The 12,852-nt window shown below is 41.2% G+C and overlaps 1 protein-coding gene and 1 long non-coding RNA gene across 2 annotated transcripts; one reads left to right on the top strand and one right to left on the bottom strand.

Moving 5' to 3' along the window:
• Positions 1-1,108: 1,108 nt before the first annotated feature.
• LOC135335752 (DEAD-box ATP-dependent RNA helicase CshA-like) lies at positions 1,109-12,743 on the bottom strand. The gene is made up of 16 exons (XM_064531295.1): positions 12,580-12,743; positions 12,271-12,457; positions 10,757-10,873; positions 10,567-10,647; positions 10,274-10,412; positions 9,046-9,126; positions 8,567-8,730; positions 6,174-6,246; positions 5,897-5,993; positions 5,702-5,778; positions 5,598-5,654; positions 3,901-3,958; positions 3,617-3,765; positions 2,466-2,603; positions 1,628-1,722; positions 1,109-1,566 (listed from the first exon to the last, which is right to left on the bottom strand). The coding sequence occupies exons 1-16, from the start codon at positions 12,659-12,661 to the stop codon at positions 1,287-1,289; spliced, it is 1,875 nt and encodes a 624-aa protein (XP_064387365.1). The 5' UTR covers positions 12,662-12,743; the 3' UTR covers positions 1,109-1,286.
• On the top strand, positions 7,358-7,980 carry LOC135335753 (uncharacterized). The gene is made up of 2 exons (XR_010394607.1): positions 7,358-7,690; positions 7,754-7,980. It is a non-coding gene; the product is annotated as an uncharacterized LOC135335753 (long non-coding RNA).
• Positions 12,744-12,852: the final 109 nt, after the last annotated feature.

Genomic DNA, 12,852 nt, shown 5'->3' with positions numbered 1-12,852 from the left:
ATCCTTTAAGCAGATAGCCATGCAGCATGCAGCCACTGCAAACTCGGGACCTTCGCCATGCAGGTGTATACTGCAGTTGAACCCTGAGGCTGAGAGCTGAGATTGAGATAGCAGCAGGTTCTTGTGTGGGTGTTGAGTTGGAATAAGTGAATTAGAACCTAGCTAAAATGTTGATCCTCCTACAGTTGTAGTATATAGTTTCCGCATTAATGTTGCTGAGCTGGCAACCCCCTTTACATTGTATAGATGGGGTCGAGGAGGTTCTAGGATGGGCGTGTAAGAGGCCTACAGAGTGTTGTGTATATACACGCAGGACACCTGAAATGTAGTGGGACCGGAATAGGTTAACAGTCACAAGAGTGTTCCCATGAAAACAGATAGGGCTCAATAATTAACATATAATTATGTGAAATGGCCTAATGGTGTGTTTATAGCTACCGTGTAGAATTATAATTATATATTTATGCGAGTATAAAATTATAATAATTATAATTACATCTGGAGATTATTAAGGATTTCGTGGATTACATTTTTGGTTCACAATACGTCACAGCAAAATCAGCAAAGCCAAGAGTTCCCATAGACTAGCAATTAAGCCACTCCTTCCACTGACTGGACGGTCAGAGAAAAAGGAGTGGCTGACGAGTCTAGAAAACAGATAGGGCTCAATTAATTAGATGTCTGCATCCTAATATATGGGGTGCCTGGAACTAAAGCTGTAATTAATATACATTAATTAATATACATTATAATTCATGTGATATTAATATTCATGGGTATACATTTGATTCGAAGTACATGCTATTTATGCTCCCGCATTTATTACACGAACAAAGAAAACCCTAGAAATATACCCAACTAAAAGTATGCATAGTAGGCCTGCATTTCTGAATGCGTGTATTCATCAACTATAGATACATACAATATGCTATAGCATAGCCGACGTGCAAGCTTTGCTTGTTGTCCGATTTAATAGCTTTAAATGTATAACGCTATGGCATCCAAACAAATACATGCACTCACCAACTCGTGGCGCTGTGTGGCACTCCTCGAGTTAAATTGAGGGTTCTGGACTATAATTCAGCATCAACAATGTACATGTAACGTCTCCACAACACAAACACTTTTTTCACTTTCCACAGAGTAAGTAGTAAAGTATAGCCAAAACCACAGTGATAGTTATACTACTGGTACGTACAATAAATAGCAGAACTGAGGGATACAAAATATATAATTAGAGGTGTGCTGAGTCGGTTAATGGGCTACAGTAATGGGAACATGATCATCTAATCAGTCTGAAAATCAATGCTTTGAACTGGTCTGTTTGAGTATGAATTTTGACTTTTGAGTTCGTAATTGTTACGGTCTGTTTTGACACCAGTGAACTGACCGCTGAAATCATTTTCGTATGCGTCTCCCTTTCGATATGACCTTTGATCTTTAGACCACCCATCTCTTTTAGGATACACTTCGAATTTCTTGGCGAAATTGTCTCTTCTTGGATATGAACCTGAACCTTGACCTCTGAACCTTGACCTATCGGCAGACGAGTTTCCTTTCCACTTTCTATAATTATATGAGGTGCATGTATCATAACATGACAAATATATATATTAGGCATACCCACCTGACTCCACCCACATCAGAGGTGCTTTTAGCGGCACCAGTCAGAAGAGCTATGGCAGCTACCACCAGCTCATCACTGTTCTTTCCCGCCAGTAGCTGCAGGTCGCATGTGGTACTTACAACTTGAACTGCATTGTCAGTATGGTTTACTGGTGTGACTTACACAAACTAAATTAATTTGCTCCATGGAATCAATCACATGCACATAATTATACATTGATCATTACTACCGAGATAATGAAAGCACCGCAGGTGCTGATGCCTCGGTGGAGATGCCAAAGCTACATAACATAAAGCTACTAATAGCAGTCCAATCATGCATGCAAACTCAAAGAGTGGGTAATGATCGACCATAATTATTGTTAAAAACGATTGATGCCAAAAGTTAAAGTCTAAAATTAATGGCTGCCGTCTGCAGAGCCTTGCAGCTCTCTTCTCACTCTTGCAGCTACCAATAGCTAGCGTTCTAGTACAGAGCTAACTACTAAGTAGAGTAGCAACATTCGGTAAGCAAGTTTGGCTACGTGCTCTTCTAGAACGAAGCATTGTTTTAAATCCACGAATTAAAATCCAAGTAAACATGACTAGAAGCCTATAGAAACTCTTACTTGATTCATCCTTGAGCAGCTGTAGCAGTCTACACACACACACACACACACACACACACACACACACACACACACACACACACACACACACACACACACACACACACACACACACACACACACACACACACACACACACACACACACACACACACACACACACACACTACCGTATACCTCGCTTGCGCATGCGCACCGAGGCATAATTATTACTACAAACAGCCCCTGCACCTTCTCCATGTGTGGTTTGACTGCTTCCACACCCTCATCTCCCACACTGAGCAGTTTCTCCCACTCTACAAGCACACGTTCTTTCATCAACTCCGTGGGAGGTGGTAGCAGACGGAATGGGATACCATGGCTACGCATCTATGGGGGTGGGAAATTTTCAAGCTGTAAAATGCAAGTACGAACAGTTCTTGGGAGTATCTCTGGAAAGTGCAAACCCTCGACTGGTGACGTACATGATTATAAGAAACCAGAAGAGTGATCCAGCAATAAAGCCTCTTTGCTGACTACGCTGTAATCGTACATGTAGCTCAGTGATCTAAAATCAACACGGCAGCATGTACATGTACAACAACCACTTTGTCCCTTACCATTCTAAAATGTCCCCTTGCCCTCCTCGCCAAATTTTATATTTTATGCAATAAGTTTAGCGCTTTAGTTTTAATTAAACACTATAGTTGATAAGTACTACCGTAGAAACTGGATTATTAGCTAGTGCATATGCTTATGGGTCAATAGTGCTTACAATGCAGTCATTTTCAAGCCCCACCCAGTAACCGGATGTCTCCGTGATATGAGAGCTGACTCGTAAGCCAGCTAGAAAGTGAGCAAGCAAAGCAAGCAGGCAACCCTAACTGGATCTATTATATTACAGTCAGTTTATTTTACAATTCATTTTACATAATTATAAAAACATTAGGAACTTGGAACAAAAAGACCTCACTCGTGTCTCACATATTCTCAGCATGTTCAGAGAGTCCTTCCAGATGGATATCACCAGCTATATAGCTACCATGCACTGTACAAGCTAGCTAGATAGCTGAATCAATTTTAAATGTTCACCAACATACTTCGCATAATTGGAAGAGCGCGTACAAATGCGTTTAAAATAAAGATCACTTATAGTCGAGTAAGCGCTAGTAATCCAGTTTCTACGGTATACCTAGTCCGTTATCATGCAAGCACGTACACTTGTAGTCAGACCTCGAGGCAAGGTTTGGGTATTCACGCTAGTACATAAATGAGTTTTAGACACTGTTTGGTCGGTGTACATGTGATTTAGAAGCCACTTGTAGTATCCTCGCTATGTTCAGGATATAAATCAGTGCCTAATTTGAGCTCTAAATTACATAGATATCTCCAAAACAGTTTACCTGTCGTAGAAAGTCGTCTGGATCGATAGTAAACTTGGAGCTGTTGTCACCGTCAACTAGCACAAGAATGGACTGCCCAATTTGACCTTTACGACCAGTCCGCCCTGACCGATGAATGTAGAAATCAATGCCACTGGGAGGAGGGCCAACTGTGTGTGTGTGTGTGTGTGTGTGTGTGAGGGGGGGTTGAGATATTTAGGTAATGCAGGATAAGTCACAATTACATGTAGGGTGGTTCATTAAAACCCCCAAGTATGTTAGTAGCCTCAGGTGCATGAGCTCACCTTGAATGACCAAATCAGTCTCTGGAACATCAATCCCTCGAGCAGCCACATCAGTCGCCTGGGAAATCATTTCGTAATAGTAATGATGAAGGCTATAATTATAGAGCGATTAGCTATGGTTGTACAGATTGCAGCACAACAAAGGCGTCACATCTGGTGCGAGGATATTACAGTGGAACCTCCATAAAATGGACAACATTGGAGCCTCTTGGCCATTATAGAGAGGTGGTCTTCCTTGGGAGGTTTCGATTGCCAGCTATGTATGTTCTATGAGTCATTTCTTGTTGCAAATGAATCTTGGAGCGTTGCTAACTGCTTCTTTAACTCATACAAGCTTTGAAAAGGCTGTAGAGACAAGCTACAGCTAGGTTTTCACGATTGTGCAAAATAATGCTATCTCAGCAATAATTTTCTGCAAATTCTGGGTGTGGCTGTCCATTCTGGGAGGTTATTTTCCATTGCTAAAGCTGGTTGGGCACTAGAAAGCTGCTTGTTATACGGAGTAGAGAGGTGGTTGCTCCTGAGAGGTTGCTTTACATTGAAGTTTCAATCCGGACCTGAGCTCTTGGCCGTTATATAGCGTGTGGTTGCTCTTTGAAGGTGGTCGTTAATGGAGGTTCCACTGTATGTCATTTTACTGGGTATAAGCAGAGGTCTAAGTAGAGGTCATGTGCCCCTTCGTCTCTGTTGCGCTAGTTGGACGTCACGTGACTATGGTTAGGTTGAGTACTGAGAGAGAGCCCCTGCAAGCACTACATGTAAGTGTTGAGGGGCCCCCTCACCGGTAATCAACATCGTTGGATGGAACAGGTGGTTATACATGTAGGTTCTCAGGCTGAGTTGAATAACACTAGGTTGCCAAATAGGCCTGGTGGTACCGATTTTATATGGGCGTGGTTAGGAACCAAAAACAAAATCAGAGAGATTTTGTAAAAACAACATACCTGTCGACAAGGGCCGGCAGTGTTGGTCCTATTAGCTTGTATATGTAGTCCATCGTCTTTTTAAACTTAATTTGTTCTAATCGGCTTGGAAACGAGGCTAAGGCGGATAGAGCTCAAACCAATATGGATTATCGAATGGGAGGGTGGGAGGCATGCAAGGAGCTTGTCGAGTTTTTCGCAAAACTCTGCGACAAGCTCGTGTTTGTTATAGCTACCTCGAGTAACGCCTACACAGATAGGGTACTTTCTCGTTAAATCCAAATGTTTGATAAATTAACATTCAACCCTGTTCAAAATTTTTGAGGTTGCGTGACCGTGCACTAAACAACAAGGTAGGTATACTGTACGACTGCTACCTTGACAACATGATTTAATAACTATGCCACTATTCAACTTGACTTTGTACTTCGTACTAGACGGGCGTCGACGGAGGACGGGACCCAAGCTTATCTACATGCAGTTTTGTTCTAACCGGCTCCAATCAGATTGTAGTATTTGATCACACCCACTTAACTTTACCACATGTGAATTTTGCACACGCTGGATTGACTGAGAGGCGTGGTCAACACAAGTGATATTCATCGCTATTGGATAACACCCACTTAAAAATAGTGAGATTCATATAATGCTATTGCGTAACAGGCCAGAACAAAACTATAGATAGGCTTGGTTCCTGTCCTCCTTCAAGGAGGGCGGCAACGCCCGTCTACTTACTACACTACAACAGACGAAGGAATTAATTGCTGTACTTACACAGAGCACATCGATTTTTCCCTGTCTGAAGTTGGCCAGACAGTACTCCCTGTCTCTCTGCAGGGACACAATTGATTAATGTTTAAATAAAATGCAGGTCTTACTTGTGATAGGTCAGAGTTGATAGGGGCGGCTCGTACACCCCTAGTTCTGAGGTAGCGGGACAAGTGACCAGTGCCGGCTGAGTAAATTAAAATGTGAATAATAACGGCGAAATTTCCACTGTGATTTTTTTACAAAAACAAATTTATAAACGTAAGCATAATAATTATTGCATCACCATCACCCCACACAATTACCTCTTGAGGAGTTGAACACAATGGCACGTCGTGGTTTGTGCTCGGTTAGGAGCGCAGCCACAATGGAGTGTTTGTAGTCACTCGTTACTCTGACAACCTGTGAGTACATAAGAAATCAAGTTACGTCAGTCAAGCCAAAGCTGTGCAGTAAATAGACTAACACATGTAACTTCAACCAAAGGAAGGCCAAAACCCCAATGTGGCAAGCTGTACAAAACATAATTATATCTTGATTGTCACAACCCCCCTCCCCACCACATATCACACACGCACTTACGTTATGTACTACGGAGTCTGGTACCACGCTCCTGTCAGTCACAAGGTCAACAGTTACTGGGTCCCTCATATACCTGCAGAGATAGGAAATTGTTACTGCCAGTTACCGATCAGTAGCTACTGTAACAGTGGTAAATATAGACTCCTTGAAGCACTTCTGGCCTTATAGGGTGCAAGCTTAATTATGACTAAAAAAGCAACTTCATGTTTCAGTTGCAACAGAGTAGGAAATGACAGACATAAATTGTGGGTGAAGCTGCATGCATGCTACTGGTAATTATGGAAATGCAGACATGAAGTTCATATACTGTTTGAGCGCAAAAAATACGTCTACCCCTTCCTTCCCTTTTTCTACGTTCCAAAACAGTTTTCTATAGCAGGCACATTATTACAATCAACACGTATATTTACAGTAGTGGTCAATATAAAGTACCCGTTCCGTTTCCGAGACGTAGTACGTTCGAAGTGTTTCAGTTTTGAGAGTGTATTTACCGCACTGTTGCAATTGGAAAAAATAGTTTATAAAAATGGTTGGAAAAACGGCACGCAAAACTATTTCATTGCCTTGCTAAGTCGCGTGATCCCAGTACTAAATCGTTGGATTAGATAGCTTTATCATAATGCCATGGTGTATGCAACTTACAATGACTAGACGGAAGTCAGACCAGACAGTACCGTACCCTCGCGAAAATACGCCTACCCTTTTCTGCAAGAAGTTTAGGCTTATTAGGGGACTGGGCGTTTAATCGCGAACGACGAGTTGTCATTCGAATATACGCCCATCCGTGGCCTCAAATCGAGGTTTACACTTTGCTCTATGACAATTCTTTATTTACAGAGTACTAGTATGAACATTTCATTGACAACAACAATGTTCTAAACTAATGCATGTATGCATGATTAAAGCATGACAAGAGAATGAACATGAAGAAGTGGACTCTATTCGATTCGTTGCTTGTCACTTGTGTCGATGTCAGATGTAGCAGAAACTTCCCAAAGGATGGTAGGTCATACTCCTACAGAGCAGCTATCAGGTACTTTGTTTCAGAAAACCAAGGCAAGGTAACCTGCAAAATTGGCCTGTGTGATAACTTTCTTCGACTTTGTGTTTTCTTTTCTCTGCATATAGGACTACTTGTTCCCTGCATATACATCTTCAAGGGCTTACAGATCCATACATTAAGGACTGTCCAAATCAAAATTACAAGGAATTTTGTTATAATGATATTCATACACAAGCGTCATAGCATTGGAATGTTTATCACGTGCGTGGGTGGAAAACGTCTGCAATTACTAGTGGGGGTGGAGCTTCGGTCACATGACACTGTACTTTAGCTTTCTGAAGTTGACCGTAGCGTTGATCGTGTAAAACCCTGAAAAACCATTTGTTGTAGGCTACCTAGTAGCTATTAAAGGTCTTAACTAAGACTATTAGATAGTAGAGAACTTGTTTCCTGCTGCGCAAGACAGAGTGCAACCAAACAAGAATGTTAGGAGGAGATCTCAGGGACAATTCAGGTAAATCTTAGCATGTTGTTTGTGTAGACCATGATTACCTATGAATCTGCTTTTGCGCAGCAGGATTTCATCAGTATATGATATGTACATCAGGATTCCAAGGATATAACTAAGCTGGAACAAATGGTTTTTTTATAATTTAGTTTTACAAGGAAATTTCATGTTAATTGGTCACATGATAGTCACATGATCTTTTTTCAATTAAGGAAACTTAAATTATTATGACAAAACAAAATGTGCAATTACTATGTTTAATATTGAATACTTTTTGATATAATATTGTGACGTTGGCTGTTCTTGATTCTGGACGTGCCTTAATACACCTGAGTACAGAGAAAGTTATATGTCTGATCTTGGTCCAGCAAGGAGTATAGTCTTACTAGCTACTACCTAAAACTTACTTTCTTCACTAAAATTACTAGTCAACATGTGGCATTTAGCTACTGCACATGCTCAAAATCTTAATTCTGGGTGGGCTTATAATCGAGTGAAAATACCCTCGTGCAAGAACTTCGAAGCAAAAAGAAGGGATGGGCGTTTATTCAAGATGGGCTTATTTTCGCGAGGGTACGGTACAGGCAGTGGACTTCCTTGCTTCTCTCTATGATGGGCGTGGCACTAAATACATGCAAAGTCAGCACATTTTCTCATTCGAGGCAGGAAAAAGGAAAGAAAGCGAGGAGCAGATGATTTATCGAGGCCACTACCGTTTCCAATCCCTTTCTTTTTTATCTATGTGTACAAAATAACGCTGCGTACAAATAAAACGCTAGGTACAAACGCAACCGTATTTGCGTACCAGAAGCGTACTTTCAGCTTACTACGTAAACGGAACGTTATATTGACCGCTACTAACTGTACATGTAGTAAACTCACTCTTCAGCAATTCTCATTATATGCTCTGGTATAGTGGCACTGAACAACATCATCTGTTTGCCCTGGGGACAACCATTCAGGACATTGCGTATCTGTGCCAGGAACCCAGGGGTCAACAGTTCGTCAGCTTCGTCCAGCACTAGAAACTGGATCTCAGATAAGCTCTGAAAGAGGAAATGCATTTTGGTATTAAATACACAACAGTAGAAGGAGCTTTTCCAGCAGTCCAGTGCTGATACATGCAATGCCCATTTTACAATACTGTGCATGAAATGTAGGGAAAATGTAATGTAAGCACCCACCTGCCAAGCTAGTACTAACACATACATGTACAGTCAGTGTATATACCACCCCACCCACCTACCATAGCCCCCCTAAGCACCCACCTGCCATAGCCCCCCTAAGCACCCACCTACCATAGCCCCCCTAAGCACCATACTATGCAGCCAGTACTAACACATACCACCCCACCCACCTACCATAGCCCCCCTGGTGATATGGTCGTTCAATCTCCCTGGAGTAGCACACACCACGTCCACCCCTTTCCTCAGTTGCTGGGCCTAGAGAGGGTGTTAATAGCTTAGTAATACATAATAATTTATAATTATAAATACATAATAATACATGCATGAAACTGGAAAATGCAGGTCCATAATAAATGTTCGTACGAACTACGTACGAACTATATACACATCACATTTTAAATTTTGTACACGATAGTGACGTTAGTGGCAGAAAATGTCCGCAGTTTTTGGTATACGAAAATAACCCACTATAATTATATAATTATGATAATATAAAAGCTGATTTTGTTTATAAGCTAGAGCACTAGCTCTTACATGTATCTATAGCTACACGTACAAAATGATATTTTTGTACCGATGATTTGTATTGTCGAAAAAAAATGGCCAATATAACAATGATTTATGAGGGTGTAACTATATATGCATGACTGCCCTTACAATGAAAGTACCGCTGGTGCTGATGCCTTGGTGGTACATAACAATACATGCACGCTGCATGCAAACTCAAAGAGTGCGTAATGACTAGAAGCCTCTTTACTTGCACTTCATTGACCTTTGAGCAGCTGTAGCAGTATACACAGACACACAACCGTATACCTCGCTTGCGCATGAGCACTGAGGCATAAAAATGATTGAGCTAGAACGACCTCATACCAAATACTATGTATTCGGTATCACAAAGAGCTTTCTTTTGGTAGTAATTATAATGTAGCTTTGGTACCTCCATGCACCGAGGCATCAGCACCAGCATTATCTTGTTTCATGCTTTGGCAATGGGCGTCTGTCATGTGATGCCGTATTTCACAACCTGCACCAGTGACCTTAAACTCATCACTTCCAAACATATTGGTACTTCCAAACTTGATCACTTTTCTAAACATATTCACTTCCTAACTCAATTACTTCTAATCAGTTCACTTCCACTGGAAGTAAAGTGAACATGTTTGGAAGCAATCCAGTATGTTAATATTGTCATGCATGAAACCTTTCCCATGCATGCATGACAATTATGCATGCAGGCCAACGTAGATAAAAGTTATGTTTCTGCTGAAGAGTGATATAATGCAGTGCATGCATGTTTTTCATGTGCAACGTTTATAGCGTTTATGCGCAGCACACATGTAGCGCACTTTATATTTCTGTAAGGGTGTATATAATATTATAGTCATTACATTGGGGTTACCTGTCTATGGATGGAGTCTCCTCCGTACACAGCCAGACAACGAAGTCCTTGAGACAGCTGTTGCACACTCTTCGCTACCTGATTACAAAGCTCCCGTGTGGGGGTGATGACTAGTGCCCTGGGATGACGGCCAGCAGCACTGTGTGGGGGGAGGGGGTTTTAATTATAATAATTATTGTACGATTATCAGTTGCTTAAGGACGAATAGTTTGGGATAACGCAATGTATACAATATTCAGCAAAATACCTCGATTGCTATATAATAATCTTCTGAGAAAAATGAAACGTCTCACCTTCTTGACAAGACTTGTACAATAGGGAGGGCAAAGGCTAGTGTCTTGCCACTGCCAGTAATCGCACGTCCAATCACATCCCTGCACACACAAGTGAAGCGTTATAATTATACTTCTGGTCAACAACAGTACAATACACTATCAGTAGATCGATTTTGCATGGGTCAAAATATGAGTCCACTAGACACACCTTCCTTCCAGAGTGAGTGGGAGGGTCTTGTCCTGTACCTCGAATGCTCTCTCAATGCCAAGCCGCTGTAGTCTGCCCAACAGGTCAGGGTTCACGGAAAGCTCCGAGAACAACTTCCTATACGTATAATTATTACAGGTATTACATGTATGTGAGACAAACAGTACAGTACTTTTGTAGTGTGTTATTTTATTTTATCATGTGGCATGAATAGTACATGTACCAATGAAAGCACCTCAGGTGCTGATGCCTCGGTGGAGATGCCAAAGCTACATATAACATAAAGCTTAATTTTCTACACATGATGAACATTTTTTAATTTGCATGCTGCATGCAAACTCAAAGAGTGGGTAATGATTGACCATGATTGTTGTTAAAAACGATTGATGCCAAAGTAAAATTAATGGCTGCCATCAGCAGAGCCTTGCAGCTCTCTTCTCACTCTTGCAGCTACCAATATAGCTAGCGTTCTAGTGCAAAGTAACGTGACATCCTGTCAATTGCACGTGAGCAACTCGCAATTGATGACGTTTGCGCATAATTACGCAACGCACACAATTTGTTAATAGTGAGTAAAGAGTGCAAGTGAAGAGATCAACTTGACTATTGTCGATCTCTATCTAGATGATTTTGTGAATCTCCAGTCTCAGTGTGCAGTGAGCAGCTCCATGAGCTCTGAACGCTGAATGCGAACAACTAGCTAGAATTGTTCGATAACCATACCCCTAAAAACATCCCGGTTAACATTTACTAAGGAGATTACTAGAAAAATTTACAATACTTTATCACGTGCGAGTCATAATTATTACTTTGTGCACAGTGTTTGTGTAGAAGTATCAGTAGTTGGACACTCTTCTCTTCTTATGCACTCTGACTTGCATGTAGTATATATTTTGCATATAGGAAAGGCAATTTGCAAGCCTTTGTTTTATCAGTTGTAATCTGTATATACTTCTGAGCATGAGGCATTGCAGGCACACACGTCTCTAGATATCTTATAGCAGTGCAATAAGTTATTGAATGGTCGAACCACGCACAAGACCTTATCATTGTCAATTATTGATTGACCGACAATGTGTAGGTCTCAAATTTGTGGGTGGGTGGGGCTCTATAATTATAAGTTCATAATTATGTCATTGACAGATTAAAGTATTGATATTACTTACCTGTCTGCCAGCCATGGTCAAACATGTTGGCTAAAAATTCGCGAAACAGATATTTAATTTGGTGTGGCCTTGCCGTAAAGGCACCACAAAAATAATTTTATTTTGGCGCACAAAAAGCAGAACGGAGAAAAATGCGCTACCTATGGATAACATTGTATATGCTCAGTAAAACAATGACGTCACAACAAACGGAAGTGGATTGAAGAAAGTAGATGGAAAGTATAAATGGGCTTCAGAATTAGAGCTAGTTTGCATAAGGCCCCTATTAGACGTCTTATGGTATGGCTGTTTCAAAGAGACGAAAGCAACCATTTTTGAACATCCCCGCAGTAAAACAATTCATCTCACCCAGTGAAAGCTCCTTCTAAGACCGCTTTCTCTTTCCCGACTGACACTTCCTCTATAGGGGGTGGGGTCTTGTCTCCACCCTCCCACTCTGTCATTACTGGACGCACATCAGTTACATAGTAACGAGGACTCATCCACCCTGGGCGACTAATCAGTGGCAGTCCATGTGACCACTTTAATCTATATGCTGTATGAACACACCACCATTGGATAGTTCGATATAAACAAAAACGGGTACCCACAAAAACTGTAAGATAAAATTATTTGTCTATTTATACCTATGCTCCGTAATTTTTACAAACAACACACCTGTAATCCTGTCAGTTCTGGTTGTCTTGAGAGCTTGTGACAACACTAGGGCAAGTGATCTTTTGGCTAGATGCTGGGCCATTCCAATATCCTTTCTATGTTAATTCTCAGCAGTGTACGCCTACTGTTGTTTTGCAGCCACGTGGCCAGTCTCAATGCGCATGTGTGATGTGCAACGGTGAATCCCCCTGACACAGATAACACCCCATACTGTAGCACCAAGATTAATATTAATTTTGATACAACTACTACAGTATAGTAATGACCAATAAG

Source organism: Halichondria panicea, chromosome 5, assembly GCF_963675165.1.
Source record: "Halichondria panicea chromosome 5, odHalPani1.1, whole genome shotgun sequence".
NCBI lineage: Eukaryota > Metazoa > Porifera > Demospongiae > Suberitida > Halichondriidae > Halichondria > Halichondria panicea.
Note: the sequence above shows the minus strand (reverse complement) of the source record. Positions and strands in the feature narration are given on the sequence as shown.

Coding starts and splice junctions, on each gene's coding strand:
- LOC135335752 (XM_064531295.1), bottom strand. CDS start 12,661: ATGGCCCAGCATCTAGCCAAAAGATCACTTGCCCTAGTGTTGTCACAA. Junction 5,779..5,896: donor TGTGTTCAACTCCTCAAGAG/GTAATTGTGTGG, acceptor TAATTTACTCAG/CCGGCACTGGTCACTTGTCC. Junction 5,655..5,701: donor TCAACTCTGACCTATCACAA/GTAAGACCTGCA, acceptor GTGTCCCTGCAG/AGAGACAGGGAGTACTGTCT.